At 35.6% G+C, this 19938-nt stretch overlaps 1 protein-coding gene across 2 annotated transcripts in view; it reads right to left on the bottom strand.

Moving 5' to 3' along the window:
- Positions 1–19938, bottom strand: part of ME1 (malic enzyme 1) — a 199469-nt gene that overhangs the window by 104844 nt on the left and 74687 nt on the right. For both annotated transcript variants that reach the window (XM_046006618.1, XM_046006619.1), the window contains 2 exons: positions 14201–14362; positions 176–279 (listed from right to left, as the gene is read on the bottom strand). In XM_046006618.1, the coding sequence (XP_045862574.1) occupies positions 176–279; positions 14201–14362 (266 nt within the window). The remainder of the gene's footprint in view (positions 1–175; positions 280–14200; positions 14363–19938) is intronic.

The following is a 19938-nucleotide window of genomic DNA, read 5'->3' as shown; positions in this document are numbered from 1 at the left end:
TTATCTTTAGGTCACTAATAATAAAGACTGTGTGTAGTATGCATTTCATATAAATCACTTCTAATTATTAAATATACTACACCAAACTTGGGCACCTTTACAGTTCATTATGTTAGGTTACCTTGAAATTTTTGAAATTCAATTCAAATATAGATAAAATAAAGATTATACATACTTGGAAGAAACTGCCTCCATGAATTCATCCAAAAAATCATCATATTCAGGACCTCTCACTCTTCTCTGCCGTAGCCCAATGTACAATGGATCTTTGAGTAAATCCTATTAAAAAAAGTTACCACAGATATAGAAATGATAGGGATGTCATTCACACTTTCTGAGCTCAGTTTCCTCATCTACAGATGTACAGAAATGGAAAAAAAATCTTTCCATACTAAGTGAGAATTACTACTACAGTAAAGTAGTAGTATTACTTTGTATTACACAGAATATGTCCAGGATATATGTCAAATAGGAAAAAGAATTATTAAACATTAAAACATTCTGTTTTATCTGGCAGAAATAAAAGGAATTAAAATCTTTTAGTGGTATTAATTAGAAAAGTTCAATTCTCATTTTACAAGCAAAATTTGTCACATAGAAAAGTAATACTGAGTTTTGAAATATTATATTAGTTTAGGAAATGGAAAGATACCAATTCTTTTCTTAGATTTGTTTTGTTTCTGAAAGCAAAAATCTCCAACAAACATTTTGATTATACCTTTAGTATATTAGCTGGCTGATATTAAAAATAAATTTTTAGCCTTAACTAAACTTTTCTTAAATGTTTTAAACTTTACAAAGTTCAAGTTTTTTTCTAAAACTGATAGATATAAGATATTACTCTTACAAGTTTTAGTATATGGTATAATTTATATATTATAAAATACATAACAAAAGCTCCCAGTAAACTAGGAATAGAAATGAACTTCCTCAACCTAATAGCAGGCATCTGTGAAAAACCCACAGCTAACAACATATTTCACAGTGAAAGATTGAATGCTATTTCCCCAAACTGGAAACAGCTAACAACATACTTCACAGTGAAAGACTGAATGCTATTTCCCTAAACTGGAAACAAAAAGAATATCTACTCTTTTTTTAAAAAAGATTTTATTTATTTATTTGTCAGAGGGAGAGAGAGTGCACAAGTGGGGGGAATGGCAGGCAGAGGGAGAAGCAGGATCTTCACTGAGCAAAAAGCCCAATGCGGGACTTGGTCCCAAGACCCTGGGATCATGACCTGAGCAAAGGCAGACGCTTAATGACTGAGGCACCCAGGCATCCCAAGGATATCTACTCTTGCCACTTCTATTCAACATGACATTGGAGACCCTAGCCATTACAGTAAGGCAAGAAAAAAAAAAATACAGGAATATGTATTAGAAGGAAGAAAGTAAACTTATTTGTATATGCATGATCATGAACATGAAAAATATTTAGAAATCTACATACAAAATAATCCACTAGAAAAAATATGTGAATTTAACACAATAGTGGGCTCTAAGACCAATATATACAAATCAACTATCTCTATATACTAGCAATGAACAGTTGAAAATGAAATAAAATATACAACTCCATTTACAATATCATTCCAAAACATAAAATTCACAGGGACATATTTCAGAAAATATGTGTAAGCCTTATACAGTGGAAACTACAAAATTTTGCTGAATGAAATTTTAAAAGACAAACTGTTTTCATGGGCTAGAAAAAAAAATTACAATCTATGTCATGTAAGACACAATGTCATCTTCAGTGACCTGAAAAAACAATGTACCTAAAGAACTGTGAATCTGGTGAAAGAGATATCCAGGCAGAATGCCAAATGTATAAACTGACTTGCCATAGTATAATAAAGTTAGAACAGCGGATGAGATGAAGAAGAAAATGTTCAGCTTGTGAGCAAAATTTAAAGAGAACATGGAGGGCACAGGACTTGCTTGTAAAGAATTTCCAAAGTAAAATAAGGTCTGCAGTCAAAGATCAAGTGTGTGGTTGTAACAACTTTTGTGAAAAGCTCTGAATGACTTAAAGTGGAGCCCAAAAAGCCATCGTGGCTAGCTAAAAAGAGCTGGTTCTGCACACACAGACATGCTAGTCAATATAGGGAGGTCTGTTCTAAAAAGAATGATGAGTAAGTCCTTTGTCTAACAGGGTAGACATTAGTCTGATACACAGAAAGCTTAAGAAGAATTTAAGGGTGTTGTACTATTTGGATGATTTGGGACAGACACTTCAAAATGAACATTCTTCTCTGGTCCCCTGACTTTCCACAGGCAGAAAGCAGACAGAGAAAGCTGTTGAGCGTTTCTTATGGAAAAGGAAAGATATCTCAAAGGACAGACCCAAGAGCTCAGAGAGTAGACCCAAAGGCCTAAAAGAACAACGAAGTACAGAAACATTCTAAGGAAACAGAACTAGGCCCCATTTAAAAAATATCCTGTGCCTTCAGGGTAGGTGGCCTGGCAACTTGAGTTCAGGGGCAATTCAAAATTGCGATGAACCACTGAGGGCAATATGATTTCCAATCCTCCCATTTCAAATCAAAGTGTGGATTATGGTTATTCCGTCCCTGTCTCTCCACTGAACTGCTATGAGGACCTACACCAACGGACAGAGCACAAGAAACTTCATTTGCATCTAGAACTTATTTAGATGACAGGACCCTGAACTCTGGGCCTGCTGTTCGTGTGATGAAACTTCTGGGAACCTAGGATGGAGATGTGCATATTTTACATGTGGAAGATGAACAATTTGTGAAGGATGAGAATCTAGATGGAGAAAGGCTGTGCCAAGCATCCTGGCCTTCCTAGCCATCCCAGTGAATCATAAATATTAACAAAACAGTAACTGTTTTAAGTCACTAAATTTGGAGGTGGTTTGCTATGGATAAATGATATGTTTTTGCAGGTCTTGTGATGTTAAAAGGTTAAACCATTTAAATGATCTGAGTTGGGATTTGCCTAAAGCCAACAGGAATTACAGCCCAGTTCATACCTATTGTCCTGGTATAATTATTAATAGCCTCCTCTGTCAGTGGTTTGGCCAATAGTGGTCATCCCACTTACAATATACTGCACAACAATGAGTTAAGGCTTTCCAGCTAGCTGTAAGTTAACATATTTAATCATATAAATGTATTTCAGATGAAATGTAAAATCCAAAACAGTGCTGTTGTAAAGCCCAGCTGTTTTGAGAGGCCTGAAAACAATCCACTGGCAGGCTGCTGAACAGCTGAGGTTGAAGCACCAATGAGCCACCAATGGCTGCCAGAATAAGAACACTTTCTCCACGTCTGGAATGTATTTGGATTTCTACAGTATGAATTAGGCAAAGAACATAATTGAGAAAAGATGTTATGTGTTTTGCCTTTTCTCTCATTCTTTCCCATGCTAATAATTAAAGTGTATATCATTAAGAAGTCTGACGACAATGAAGAGTCAATTATGAAGATTTATGAACACTTTATCTTGTTATCTTTGAATTAAATCAGGAAGTTATAAAATTCTTTCAGTCATAATGTCCCTGCCAAAGTTACTGTCTTTTAAAAATTTCATGATAATTAAGCCTTGAATAATGAGGGCATTCTTGGAAATCTTACTGACCAAAATAATTAGTATCTACAAAAAGCAATTTAACAAGATTACCCAGTTTTGATAATGACTCCATCCACCAAATAGCCTGGCACAGAAGTGATACTAATTCATCGGATTAAAAACTTCTTGAGTATACATTTAAGAGATCTTTGTGGAAAATAAATGAAAGATTTGAAATTAAGCAAGGACTTAAAAAAAGACTTCCTTTAGCAACAATTGTCACATACAATATATGTGGTGTCACTAAAGGCTTATAAGCATGAAGAAGGAAAAGAGGAGGGAAAAAATAGTAAAAGACAAAAATATACAGCAATAGAAGAGTTCCAAAAAGGAGATAAGGAGGGAATACATTGGTGAAGGTAATTATTTATGCATTAGCAATAGCTCAATTCTGGAATCTCGGAAACTTTTATTTGAAGTATTTGTTTATTTAATGCTAATAGAAATCATTATCAACTCTCACCTTGCTCCTTTCTCACATTCCTACCTTTCTAATGCAGAGTTTGAGAATTAAAAAATATTTTCTTAAGAATGAAAAAAATTTTTTAGAAAGAATGAAAAAAGTAATTTATTTTTCATTCCTAAATAGACCTTGGTGTGTGTTTAGGGTTGCCAGGCATTCTATATATACGGACATGTCCTGAATTTAATAATTTTTATCCTGTGTCCTGTATTGACTTTGTCAGAACACCCTAAATATTCTGTATTCAGCTTTTTTCAATAAATTACAAAAATTTGGGTGCCTGGGTGGCTCAGTTGCTTAACGGACTGCCCTCTGCTCAGCTCATGATCCTGGAGTCCCAGGATTAAGTCCTACAACAGTCTTGCTGCTCAGTAGGGTATCTGCTTTTCCCTCTGACCCTCCCTCATCTCATGCTCTCTCTGTGTCTCTCATTCTCTCAAATGAAAAATAAAATTAAAAAAAATAAAATAAAGTAAATAACAAAACTTTGGTAGTCAGGAAAAATGTATTTTTTAATATTTTAAGGTCTTCTTTATCATTAAAAAAGCAATATTACCTATCAGAAAATTTGAGAGGACTGAAAAGTAAAATTAAAAACAAAGAATACCAATAATCTCTACCCACTATTAGCATCTTGATACATATTCTTCTAGGTCCTTTTCCCTATGTCTATGCATGCAGAATACTATCTCTCTAAATGTGTGACAATATCATAGACTGTTTTATAACCCTTTTCACAGAAGAATATATTTAGAAAGTTTTCATGTCACTAGATGAAGTTTTAAAAGCTTGCAAACTTTATTAAAACTCTGCCCTCCTAGAGAGGATGAACAAATTAATCTCTCAACCCAGGGACATCTAAATATAAATCTTCCTGAACTTACAATAGAATTACATCCCAATAAGCCCATCATAAACTGAAAACATCTTAGGTTAAAAATGCATTTAATACACCTCACCTAATGAACACCATAACTTAGTCTAGCCTCCCTTAAATGTGCTCAGAACACTTATATTGGGCTACACTTGGGCACAATCATCGACAAAAAGCCTATTTTATAATAACATGCTGGTATCTCATGTAATTTCTTGACTAGTATACTGAAAAACAGGATGGTTGTCTGGATACAGAATGGTTGTAAGTGTAGTGGTTGTTTAACCTTCTGACCACATGGCTGACCAGGAACTTATTGCCTTTATCCAGCATCACGAGTGAGATCATACCACATACCACAGCCTGAAAAAAGATCAAAATTCAAAATCTGAAGTATGGTTTCTACTGAATGCATATTGTTTTGGCATCTTTGTCAAGTCCAAAAATCAGAAGTCAAACCATTATAAGTCAGGAACCGTCTGTGTATCTATTTTGTTGCAACATCAAATAAAAGTATCTTTCCATATATACGTGTAGATGTATATGAAATATACACATAAATATATAATATGCAAATGTTAGATATATAAAAATAAATATATATATTTTCATATACAAAATGTCAAGCAGCATTCACTTATATTTCTCTTTTAACATTGTTGGACATTTTTTATGTTTATTGTCCATTTTTATTTCTTCATTTGTAAATTATCTGCGCCCTTACGCCCTTAGGCAATTTTATATTTCACATTTGACTTTTCTTACTGCCTTGAAAGTGTTCTCTGAATATTAAGAACATTATTGTTTATCTGCCATAATGTTTGAATATTCCCCATTTCAGCATTTATTTTAAAATTTTATTTATAATATACAGATAATCATTTTCTTTGTTGCCATTTACTCATTTTCAAATGAAAATATCAGGTTCTGAGGGGCGCCTGGGTGGCTAAATGGGTTAAGCCTCTGCCTTCGGCTCAGGTCATGATCCCAGGGTCCTGGGATTGAGCCCCACATGGGGCTCTATGCTCAGTAGAGAGCCTGCTCCCCCCGGCCCCGCCTGCTGCTCTGCCTACTTGTGATTTCTGTCTGTCAAATAAATAAATAAAATCTTTAAAAAAAAAATCAGGTTCTGTAAAGAATGTATAATTTTGGCTGTTTTGCTGGCTCATATCATCAATACAATTAAGGAAACTAACTGCTTGGGTGGTTGTTAAGCATCTGACTCTTGGTTTCAGCTAAGATCATGATCTTACAGTCATGGGACTGAGTCCTGAGTCAGGCTCTGTGCTCAGTGCGGAGTATGCCTCAGATTCTCCCTTCCATTCTCTCTCTCTCCCTCTCTCTCAAATAAATAAATAAAAGGAAACTAACTGCCAACATTTAGCCAAGAGTCTGCGGCATAAAATTTTAAATATTGCATAAAATCAACACCTTAAATGTCAGCAAGCATATGAGCTAGCATGAATGTTTAAAAGTGGTAGAAATAAAAATAATTAAAATTTGACTGTGATTCAGTAAGTCTGGAGCAGGGCCCAGGATTTGGTATTCTTAACACATGCCCCTGGTGATTCTGAAGTGATTGGTTCATAGAACATATATTGAGAACGAGTATTTTCAAATTTATATTATTAAGTTAAAATAAAATTATTCTACTTCCCAAAAGATTCCTGTGTCAGGTAAATATCTTGTCTATTTTAGTTTATATAATGGGTATTCCTAAAATATACCACAAATTTCAAGGACTTCTGGATAGTTTCAGTGCATATAAAGCCAAACTTAAGAAAGATCCCATCTCGCTCCCAAAGCATTGGTGTAGTATCTCAAAAATCAAAGAAATTCTTGATAGGATCCATTATCACCTAATTTAGAGAAGGTGAGATAAAAATAGACAACAAAGAAAAATCACATGACACTATAAGCTGAAAGCCTGGAAACTAAGGAATCTTCTCTTCTCTGGCTTTATGTAATGATTAGTGCTCATTCCAGTGCAGGATCACTTGTCTGCAATGACAAGAAATTCCATACTGTGAAAGGAAAAAGAAAAGAAGGAGGTGGAGGGACAAATGATACATTCTAGCTGGGACTCCATGGTAAGCAGAATAATGACTACCCCCATCCTTTTAACTTGTAAATATGTTACCTTACTGGCAAAAGAGACTGCAGATGTGATTAAGGGTGAGTCCTTGAGAGGGAAAAGTCTTCCCCGGCTGTACTCAAAGAAAGAGCTGTGACAACAGAAGTAGAGCCAGAAAGACACTACATTGCTGGCTTGAAAATGGGGAAAAGAGCACCATGAACCACGGGACAGAGGAGGAAGTCTCTAGAAGCTGGAAAAGACAGGCTGTGAAACACAACCCTGTGGACACCTTTCATGATTTTAGCCGTTTGAGACTTGTGTCAGACTTGTGACCTATAGAACTATAATGTAATATATTTGTGTTGTTTAAAGCCACTGAGTTTGTAATAAATTTTTATGGTAGCAATAGAAAACTCACACGGGCCACATTTTAGTGCCAACGCTAGTCTCTGACATATGGCAGCTACATGTGACAGAAAGTCTATCAGGTTTTTCTTTTCTTCAGTTTCTCTCCATCATAGCCAGTTCATGCCAAATATAAAGGGTATTTTCTGGAACACAAGAGTGAACTTTCTAAATGGTAGGAGGCTTCACTTTGTGAGTTCAAGTTCCAGCAAGGATTCTAGATCTAGAAACACTGTATACATGAACTAAAGGTCAGACTAAACATAAAACCAGAATCAAGTATCTGAGACCTGGAACATTGATTTAATAAATGAAGAATAACTACAAAAACAACTGTCCATGCACTCTTGAGGACTAACCAAATGTTATGGCCCAAACTGTGTCCTCACCAAAGTCATATGTTGAGGTCCTAACACCCAAAACCTCAGAATATGACTGTATTTGGAAACAGTCTTTAAAAAGGCAATTAAGTTAAATGAGGTCATAAGGGCGGGTCCTAATCCAATGTAACTAGTGTTCTTATAAGAAAAAATTACAGAGGAAAGATCGTATGAAGACACTGAAGGAAATCCAGAGGAAGAAAAGCCAAGGAGAGAGACCTTAGAAAAAATTAATCCCATTGACACCTTGATCTTGGATATCTATCTACCCTCTTGAACCACCCAGTCTGTAGTACTGTTACGGCAGCCCTACAAAACTAAGACACCATGTAATACATGAAGCACATGAAGCAGTCTTAAAGACTGCTAGGTTTTAATAAAACCTAAAGCAGCATGTAGCGAACACAAGGAACACCTACTCACATTTTTAATCAAATAGCAAACTTTGATATTTGTCACTTAGAAAAGCAGACAAATAATAAACATAATAACTATGAAAAGATTTTGCAACAGTGATTTAAAAAGAAACTGAATACAGTATACTCTTAAAAGATAACTGAAGAAAATTTACTTTGGGTAACAAGTAAATTGTATATAGCTACAGTTTCACAAGTAACAAAGAAAATGTGAACTGTGAAATAACAGATGAAAGATAAGATGGAAACCAAATATCCTACCTAATGAATGCTTTGTTTTATTAACCTAAAGAATAAGAGTATTTTTTAGCCAACCACTTTTAAGGCTTGGTTTCATTGTCTTTGGCTTTTTTTTTTTTTTTAAGATTTTATTTTTAAGTAATCTCTACACTCAGTGTGGGACTTGAACTTGCAACCCCAAGATCAAGAGCCACATGCACTACTGACTGAGCCAGCCAGGGGTCCGATCACTGTCTTTGTTCTTTAAACCTCCTTCAGGTGAGAGCTGCAGGGATTAAAGAGGTCAGGCAAGTGTGATCTTACAGCAAGTGAAGAATGCCCTATCAATTGGCTCCTAATTTCTCCTCTGTAAGTGTTTATGACAAAAGAGGAAAGTGTTTCTAACTTACAAAAAAGAGATCTAGAGTATTCTGGATAAGAAAATAAGCAATGTTATCAATTTGTTTTTATATTTTTACCATGATGTAAATTGGAGAGAGATTCACAAAAGAGATGAGATTAAAAGGTTTTACCACAGGAGGAAAAAAAAAATTTTTTTAACCACAGGAATGTTTTTACTGAGAGCAGTTTTCTACATGTGAAAATGGAACATAAAGCAGCAAATAAAAACTCCATTACATTTTACATTGAGTCATATTTTATTGAATTAAATTTTCTTTGTCTTTTAGTAAAGCAGCAGTACAAAATAAGAAGAATAAAGTGTCAGAATGAATTGAAGAATATTAAGCGTTAACAACTCATCTCTAAATATTTTTCTATTCTCCCTTATGTATTAACTAAGAGCTATAAACATAAAAATTTAGGTTAGACTGCTTTTAAGTTAGCATTTTACTAACATACTTTGAATTCCAATAGCTCACAAGAGAAAAAGAAAGTAATGTGTTAGAGCATTTCTATCTATTTTACGCAACAGAAAAGTTAATTTAGAATCTAAATGGCTTCTATTCTTCCTGATATGTAAGTGCTTTATTGTTAATAGAATACAGTTGATATGTGTGTCCCAAAAGTGAATAAAATTTTGAGAAAGTTAAGGAAAAGACAAAAATACATTCTGCTTTATAAACACAACATACCTCTATTAGCTTTTGGAAAAGACAAGGCAGATGTGTACTTAAAAAAATGTATCATTCTTCTGATGAACCAAATCAAATGTCTATTTCTTTGCTTAGAAATTTTGGATGCCATATAATATTAGCAGAATAAACTACTGTTGCCATTGCAAATGAAATAATTTTTGTTAATTAGTTATTAAAAATACCTAAGAAAACTCGTCAATTTTTTTTTCCATTTTATTTATTTTTTCAGCGTAACAGTATTCATTCTTTTTGCACAACACCCAGTGCTCCATGCAAAACGTGCCCTCCCCATTACCCACCACCTGTTCCCCCAGCCTCCCACCCCTGACCCTTCAAAACCCTCAGGTTGTTTTTCAGAGTCCATAGTCTCTTATGGTTTGCCTCCCCTTCCAAATTTTTTTTTTTTAATAAACATATAATGTATTTTTATCCCCAGGGGTACAGGTCTGTGAATCGCCAGGTTTACACACTTCACAGCACTCACGATAGCAATTTTTAATATTTATTTTGTAAGCAATCACCTTACTAAGGGATCTAATTTGGTCACAATTTTTACTTGATTTTCTTTGGTTTCATCAATAAACATATATTACTTATAAATAACGATAACTGCTCTTTCCAGTCAAGTATCCCATTTGTTTTTCTTGTCTTATTGCAAAGGCTAGCACTTTCTGAACAGTCAAAGAGAATAGTGATAACAAATGTCTTGATAACTTTTTAAAACAATGCCTCTAGGGGTGCCTGGGTGGTACAGTCTGTTAAACATCAGACTCTTGGTTTTGGCTCAGGTCAGGTCATGGTCTCAGTTTCATAGGATTGAGCCCCATTTCAGGCTCTGTACTCAGCAAAGAGTCTGTTTAGAGATTCTCTCTCCCTCTCACTCTGCCCCCCCCCCACTCCTGAACACACACTCTTTCTCTCTCAATACATAATCTTAAAAAAAAAAAAAAAAAGAATCACTATTGTGATGTTGCTGATAGTTTGAATAGTTTTTGACATTAAAAGTATTCTGCAAGATTCAGTTTGCCAGTATTTTATGAAGGATTTTGCTTCCACATCTATATACATAAAAGCTAACATTTACTGAATGCTTACAAAATGTCAATCATAATCACAAACACTCTAAGAGCATTAAATTATGACAACTGTAAGGTAGGTACTCGTTTTACATAAGGAAACTGAAGCACAGAAGAGTTAAGTAACTTTTTCAAGATTACACATCTATAAAGTGGTAAAGGTAGGAACATGGGTAAATGTGAGACAAATTAGCAGTTTCTTATTATGTGCTATTTTTTTTTTTTTTTGTAGCAGGTTTGGATATCAAGATTATGTTCTTTTCATAAAATGAAATGTGCAGCTGTGAATTTTCATATGCCCTGGAACATATGCTCTGGAACACGCTTTATTCCTTAAAAGTTTGAAGGATCAAATTCATAATCTTTTATGAGTTAAAAACTGCATTCTATTTAATTTAACATTAAAATTTAGGCCTATTTTCCCTTTTGTGTGTTTGTCTATTATATTTCAGTCTAAAGCTTGCATAAATCTGGTGACCCGGTTCACAAGCATTTAGCCATTTTGGATAGAGCCTGACCATTTTACCTCACAGCCTAGGAGCCCCAAAAGACACTAACTATGTGATCTGGGGTGAGGGGCTCTGGTTCAAATGTAATCACCAAAGACCCTCACCCCAGATCAAATGTAATCAGTCAAACTGGTACTTGAGTTCATATGGACAATCAATCAGTCAATCATGCCTAGATAATGGAGCCCCAATAGAAACTCTAAACAGTAGGGGTACATATCAACCTCACACATTAACACTACAGGGTAACTTGCCTCTGAGTCCACAGAGAGGAAAATAGAAGCTTCACACGTGGAACCCTCTGAGACTTTCCCCTAAGCATCTCTTCCTTTGGGTGATTTTAATGTGTATCCTGTCCCTCTAATATACCATAACTGTGATTATAATAGCTTTCATTGAGATCTGTGATTCCTTTTAGCGAATTATCAAGCCTGAGAGTCAGCTTTGAGGAATCTCCCCCCAAACCTGTAGTTGGTGTCAGAAGTAAAGACAGATGTGGGGAGTTTGTAGTCTGGCCAGCTACACATACAACCAAGTTATCTTTTTAAAAGGAACAAATAAGTTACTCTTTTTAAAACAGGAACTCTAGCTGGTCATACATTAACATACAATTTCACCATTACTAAATATGATTTATAGAAAAATGGGAGTTATAAGCAGATAACAGTAATACAGAGACAAACAATATATTGTAACTGGCAGAGAAATAGCTTGCTGACTGTTCTTAATGGTTTGCCAAATGTCCTTATCTAGGCATTTAATGTATTTTGAAACTAGTTACATATGTATCTCCTTTTCTGGCTTCAGAATATCTTGCTGGCAAGATCTTAAATTATTAACTCCACTATTATCTAGATTATGCTTGGGCCCTAACAGACAGTAGGTGCTCAATATTTGTCTAAGTCAAGTAAATCTATATAACGAAATTTGAAGAGTTTTGGAAAGGTCTCTCAGGCTAAAAAGATATTCTCAGTGACCCATCAGAGTTAAAATTCCACTATTCATTTTTCCCCTAATATCTCCTACAGTCCACTAGCAATAAGTAAAAATGTCTAGAAACAACACACAGCATTTGAATAACAGATTCATTTAAATTACCAGATTATTTTCTACTTTAGTAACTTGAAAATCTTTCAAATGTAGTAAGCACCAAGCATGCTTAATGAGAGAAGGGCAAAAAAAGCAAGATCTATAGCCAGGCAAAGTAAGAAATTTGATGAAGGATCAGTGGATATGGATTCAGTAGGCTGAGGGGGCAGGACGCTGGGCAGAAATGGAGTAACATAAAAAGCACTGGATGCCAAAAGAGGAAAGGGATACTAGGAATACTAGGAGATAATGTGAGAAAACTCAAGACAACTGACCAATTTGACAATTTTAAGACCTCTTTCCATGAAATAAAGTATTTCATATAACTAATACAATCTGTCAGTGCAAGAGTCCTAGTCTTATGGCTTCATCTTTAGTGTATAAATTCATGTCCACCTTACACTGACAACATCTCAATAAAAGACCCAAGTTTAGGGGTGCCTGGCTGGCTTAGTCAGTGGAGCAAGTGACTCTTTATCTCAGGGTTGTGGGTTCAACCCCACACTGGGTGTGGAGATTACTTTAAAAAATAATAAAATCTTTAAAAAACAAAACAAAAACCCAAATTTAAGAATGAATTCTTACATTTTTACATGCCTTTCTCATCACTCCTCACTCTTCTTCATCTTCCCCTGGAATTCCTAAGATGTTCTACAGATTTTGTCATTTTAAGATTTTATTTATTTATTTATTTGAGAGAGCATGAGAGAGAACACAGTGGGGAGAGTGGCAAAGGGAGAGGGAAAAGCAGACTCTCCACTAGTAGGGAGCCCAATGTCAGGCTCGATCCTAGGACTCCAGGATCATGACCGGAGCTGAAGGCAGACACTTAAGTGGCTGAGCTACCCAGGTGTCCCCAGATTTCATAATTTTAAACTTTATTTGCTGTCACTGTTATTTACCACAGAAGAATATTTTTTAAATAAATGAAGAAATAAAAAGAAAATCCAAAGTTCTGTGTATATATATAATTTTAGGATGATTATTCTAAAAGGTCAGCTTTGATCATTTTTAAGTCATTTCTGTTAGTATTGAAAAGGAAAATATCAGATAAGCAGTGTCTTTTGTAAAATGTTTCCTTTACAAAGGTAAATAGCACTCACATATACAGGAAGTTAAATATTACAACTTTCTCTATTAATGAATATCAAAAATGTTGAAGTTAATATTATACTATTCATGGATCGATTGCTTTAGAGGGGAACACAGAAAATGACTATAAAATCTGTACATATTCTACCTTTAATTTCTAGGGTCTATCACCATTAACTGAACCCAAATGTTAGCAATAAAGAATGAGCAAAAATATGTACTGAATACAACTTTAAGACTGTAAAATACTGATGCAGGAATGAGAAACCATAAATTCCAAATCATCAGGAACACCTGGGTGGCTTAGTCAGTTAGGCATCCAACTCTCGATTTGGGCTCAGGTCATGATCCCAAGTCCTGGGATTGAGTCCTGCATCAGGCTCCCCACTAAGCATGGAGTCTGTTTGTCTCCCTCTCTCTTTGCCCCTCCCCTGATGCTCTCCATAAAATAAACAAACTTTAAAAATAAATAAAAAATAAAAATAAATTCCAAATCATTTACCACAGGTTTAAAACAGACTTTTAGAACAAGATTTCATACTATTAAACTTAGTAAGTCCTTGGGGAATAACTCCTATGTAGTACCAAAACAATAATTTTTAAAAAGAAACTATGATCTCCTAAAGTAAAACATACACTCTATAGAATAATGGTGTGAATGTTTTTCAAAGGATAAAACACTAAACAAGCTGGTGAAAGACTGATCACACTATAGAGAAAGGGGGAAAAAAGGAAGACAACGAATAATTTTCTTATAATATTTGGGGAATGAGTTTGAGGAGGGAGGAAGGAACCAGACAGAAAAGAATGAATGTCATGAAGTTCCTGGAAAACAAGCTCAAAATACAAGAGCTGGTGCTATTTTTTAAGGTGTCCAGCTGTCTTACAGACTTAAATTGTTTACCTCATTTTCTGTTCCCACATCCAGAGTAACAGGCAGACATTCTTGAGGATTCATCCCTCCGCAGGCTGTATACAGTGCCAGCTTGCCCACAGGGATGCCCATCCCATTACAGCCAAGGTCTCCCAAGCCAAGAATACGCTCTCCATCAGTCACCACGATGGCCTACAAGAGAAAGAAAAAGTATCCATTAATAGATGCTTACAAATCCAGGGGCACAGTCCCTTGCCTCTGCTTCTGAAATTAACACTTATGTAATGAAATATTAAGCTGTCAAAAAACATAGATTGAATATACATCAAAGAGATTTCATATGATCTTAAATGTGGAAGAGTGGAGAAAAGAAATAAAGTTGATATATATTTAAATATATATATTATATATTTATAGTATTTATATATAATATATATATTTAAAAATATATATTTTAAAATTTTTTTTAAAAATACATATATATGATTACTTTAGTCAGTGAAGAAAGAAGAGATGGTATGCACATAAAGATTCAAATAACATTGTGGCAAGCGGTAAGAGTACAAGGAAATAGGACCTCAAAGTGGGAACTAAAAAGAAACCAGTCCCATCCACCTCGAGCATAATTCTGGGAGTGCCCTAATTTAAAAAAATGCATGATTGCTAAGTAGCTCCCAAGTGCTCTGATGTTTAGTTTATGCATCTTGGCACCATCCTCCTATTTTCACAGCAATGTTATCCATCCTCTTTAACTCCTGTAACCACTAGATATTGTCTACCATTTTTGAAATTTATAAAGTATAGTCTGCTACTTCTCTTACCTGATAATCTTCCACTAGGCTTAAATGAATTTTGTTTAGTTTCTTTCCAATCACCCTAAATATCTATGAGCCATTCATTTTAATCATGGGGAGATTTTATTTCTATTTTATTTGATATCTGAGTGAATTAAGGCATTTAACATCCTTGTTCTGTGATTCATGGCCATTATATGAATTTAAGCCAAACCAATCTTATGAAACACAATTTATTAGATTTTCTCAAAACTCCTACACTCATCTTTTCCATAAAGCCTTGGGAAAATGTCAGTCATTTGACCTTAAATAAACAGATGAGTTAAATCTTCTTTTCCTTATTTGTAAAATAGGAATAATAAAGGTACTTTTCAGAAGAGCAGCATAAAAATAGGAACCAACTCTATTTTGTTCACTACTGTGCACCAACACCATGCACAACATTTGGAACATAGTAAACAATGAATAATCATTAGTTGCATAAATCTGTGATTCAATAAAATGAGGAATATGATATACAAAGTACATAATACCAGGTACATTACAAATTCTCAACAAATTGTAGCTATCAAGACTATCATTACCATCAAGAGCATTATGCAGAGTCATGGTATTTTAGAAGGGAAATTTAGAGTATATTCAGTCCACCCTTCTTATTTTATAGATTAGCAAACTGAAGATCAGAGAACTGAAATCATCTAAGGCGATCTGGTTAATACCAAAGAGTGGGAAACTGTGTATGCAAACTCCTCATACAATGTATTTCCACTATGCCACAGTGAAGAACATATTTTAAAATATACTTTTGAGATCTTTTAATTTTCTGTTCACCTATATTATGCAGCTCTTAAAGAACTACCTTAAAAATAAATACATCTGAGAAGTGGGCAAAAATTATTTTTGCATATCCCATAAACCTGGCCTCTATCAAATTTTCCATGTCTAATTGCAAAGGATCAATAGGTTATGTTGTTTTGAAGAAGGCGACCTGATATCACTGGTTTAGTTGGCTCTGATTTAAGATAAGAAAGATAAACAAATACTACAGAAAATTGTAACCTTCCTTTTTAAACTAAAACTAAATTTTCTTTTCTTTTTTTTTTTTAAGATTTCATTTATTTATTTGACAGACAGGGATCACAAGTAGGTAGAGAGACAGGCAGAGAGAGAGAGAGGGAGAAGCAGGCTCCCCACCAAGCAGAGAGCCCGATGCGGAGCTCGATCCCAGGACCCTAGGCTCATGCCCTGAGCCGAAGGCAGAGGCTTTAACCCACTGAGCCACCCAGGTGTCCCTAAAACTAAATTTTCAAAGTCCAACTACTCCAAACACATTTTTGACATTGTTCTATTTATCACACTGTCACAGGGGTACTTTTTTTTTTTATAGTTCATTTATTTATTTTTTCAGCATAACAGTATTCATTGTTTTTTGCACAACACCCAGTGCTCCATGCAACATGTGCCCTCCCTATTACCCACCGCCTGGTTCCCCCAACCTCCCACCCCCGCCCTCAAAACCCCCAGGTTGTTTCTCAGAGTCCATAGTCTCTCATGGTTCGCCTCCCCTTCCAATTTCCCCCAACTTCCTTCTCCTCTCCATCTCCCAATGTCCTCCATGTCATTTGTTATGCTCCACAAATAAGTGAAACCATATGATACTTGACTCTCTCTGCTTGACTTACTTCACTCAGCACAATCACCTCCAGTCCCGTCCATGTTGCTACAAAAGTTGGGTATTCATCCTTTTTTTTTTTTTTTAATAAACATATAATGTATTATTATCCCCAGGGGTACAGGTCTGTGAATCACCAGGTTTACGCACTTCACAGCACTCACGATCACTGATACTGTATACTTTTATGTATGTGTCCTTTAAACAGATAGAGTCTAGTTGGTCTACAAATATTTTAAAAATGTTTTAAAAGATACTTTATAAGGAGAGCAACATTGTCATATAACTTAGGTACAATCTGAGTAGTAATTTATGTAATGTTTTCCAGGTTCATTAAAGATATTTAGACCCAGGGAGTTGCTACTTGTGATTTTCATCCATTTCAACATTTTTTTAAAGATTTTATTTATTTATTTGACAGAAAGAGAGATCACAAGTAAACAGAGAGGCAGGCAGAGAGAGAGGGGGGATGCAGGCTCCCTGCTGAGCAGAGAGCCCGATATGGGGCTCGATCCCAGGACCCTGAGATCACAACCTGAGCCGAAGGCAGAGGCTTAACCCACTGAGCCACCCAGGTGCCCCCATTTCAACATTTTTGAAAAAGGGGTTGCTAATAATATAATATTTTCACTTATTTTTGATAACACATCTAAGTTAAAATAATCTATGTCTTGTATATAAAGTCAAGGAAAAATGTTACTTTTCTTCATTTCTTCATAAATTTTATTCCTTAAGCTCTCCTCTCATCCTAAGCTATTAATTTTATTATATAAATATGCCATGGACATTTAGATAGGTTTAGTTGAGTAATTTTTTCTAAAGATTTGCTCATTTATTTGAGAGAGAGAGCATGAGGAGGGGAGGGGCAGAGACAGAGGAGAAAGAGAATCCCAAGCAGGCTCCACGACCACCAAGGAGCCTGACGTGGGGCTCCATCTCAGGATCACCTGAGCAGAAATTGTGTCAGACGCTCAACAAACTAGCCACCCAGGTGTCCCTGAGTAATGTTTAAACTCTGTTTTGAGGCATTTGCTATTTTATCTGCGTATGCCTTGTTACAAATGCACATTTGTAACATTAATTCACAAACATTTCAACACTAAAGTGTAGATTTTAATAGTGAAAGAATCTTCTGGAAAAAATTTGTCATCTACACAGTTTATCATTAAATTGACATTCCCTTGGCTTTTGTTTTTACCTACTTCACATCCCACTTAAGGAAAATCAAGCATTTGCATGTCTTCTACACCATAATGAAGTTACAACAGGAGGATTATCTCAGTAAGACAGTCATAATTCTCTCAATGATGTCTGCATTTCAGAAATTCCATTTTCCTCCTACTCCATCAATTATTACCTGGGCATTAGCTCACTAGTAACTCTGCATGAGTAGGCAGGGGTTCTCCTGAATGCACACAGACACCCTCACCGTGTGTCCTGTCTTCATGCCTTCTTTTCCTTCCCCAGGGCCTTTCTGCTGTGGCCTACACTTGGATGCACAACTCTTGCCTCTTCTCCTCTGACTGATGAGCCTTCCTCAAGTATTACCTACATAACGTCATTCCCATCTGGAATTAGGGCATTCTATTACTTCAAGTCTAAATCCCTCTTTACGAACTTCAAGACCTTTTATGATAATTTGGTCACCTCTTACTTAAGCCATCTTAATCTCACTACATTTCCATAGTTACACTTGGTGTTAGTCAGACCAGCCAATTAATTTACTTACTGCACAAACACAGCATTCTCTTCCTGAACTAGGACTTACATTCATCTGTGTCCTTTGGATAGTATCTTCTTCCCATTCTAATTATCAATGACTACATTTAAGTTCCAATTTTGATATAAAAATTTAGCCATTTTAGCCTTCTCTGAATGATCATCTTCTCTGAGTGAATACAGCATTTATAATTTATACCAGTTTAATTATATATCGTCTAATAGATTGCCTTTGTTTCACGTGTGCTTTCAACTACAGTAGAGACCACTTCTTATTCTTCACTATTCTATTACAATAAACAGCTGCCATTAAGTGCCTATTGCGTGCCAGATACTATCCTAGGCTTTTAAAATAATAATAAGTATAGTTAGGATCAGGAATAACAGTGAGAGACCAACATTAAGAGGTGAAAGAATAAAAGTAGGCTACTAAACGAAGACAAATATTCAGAGATGAGCTAGTAGGAAGAGCACACAACAAGGTAACTGTGTATTGCCTGGCTGTTATGATGATGTGGTTATTAATTAGCCCCGATACCGACTCATTCTTAAAAATCCTCTCTAGATTCCAGTTAAAATATAAGCGTCTTCTCAGACATTTTATACTACACAGAATTAACTCACTTTGGGGGAGTTTCTGAGGACAGGACCCAAGGCTAATGCAGTCTACCTGGGAGAAAATCTGAGGAAGCGACTTTGGTAAGAAAAGTGAAACAACTGGGAAGATTAGAAATCATGAAAAACATCTGGCTTTACAAGTTAGCCTGGCATAAGCCTTACAGAGCAGAGTCCATCAATACTAGCCAGGACTGCTCAAAAGAATGGGAGTGTTGCTTTGGGAGTCACAGCTGAAGTGCCTCTGATCCCCTAAAGGCATCAGCTTGTTCAACCCTACTCCTAAAACACAATGATGTAGGAAACCAAGGCAGAAGAAAAATTATTAAATTTCCTTATTACCTACAGCCCATTGAAAGGTCCTTGAAATAGGCAGAGTGACATTCCTCTAGGGACTCAACAGCCTAGATGTTAATACTTTGCTGAGGACAAAAGGCAATCCTAGCCTCACATCCCTCCTCCAGCCATGCCTGTAAGTGTCCTTTAACATATAAAAATTCCTCTGGAAACTTCCATTATCTCTAAACCCCCCAAGACACAAGCTGGTAATCATCGTCCAAGCATGTGACCCACCGATATACATCTGAAGGGTCTCATGACTAAGGTTTTATTAGATGGTAATAAATGTCCTTTTTCCAACAATAGCTAGCCCCCTCAAGGTCCTAGAAATCTTACTTCCAAAATTCCTTAGACACTTACACTCTCCCTCATCACCCCCCCCCACCCCAACTTGAAAGTATCTAATGGGCCACTCCTCATGACTGTGGTACAGCTCTTTCTGCCTACGGGTCCTGTCCCCATGCTTTAATAAAATCACCTTTTTGCACCAAAGACATTTGAAGAGTTCTGTCTTGGCTGTCGGCTTCGAACCCTAATGGCTTGCCTACATCAACAGCACAAAGTTGCTCAAAGTTGTTTGGCACCTAACAGAAAGTTAATTAAAAAAAAAAAAAAAAAGAGCCAGGAAA

The sequence above is a fragment of the Meles meles genome, chromosome 5, assembly GCF_922984935.1.
Source record: "Meles meles chromosome 5, mMelMel3.1 paternal haplotype, whole genome shotgun sequence".
NCBI lineage: Eukaryota > Metazoa > Chordata > Mammalia > Carnivora > Mustelidae > Meles > Meles meles.
Note: the sequence above shows the minus strand (reverse complement) of the source record. Positions and strands in the feature narration are given on the sequence as shown.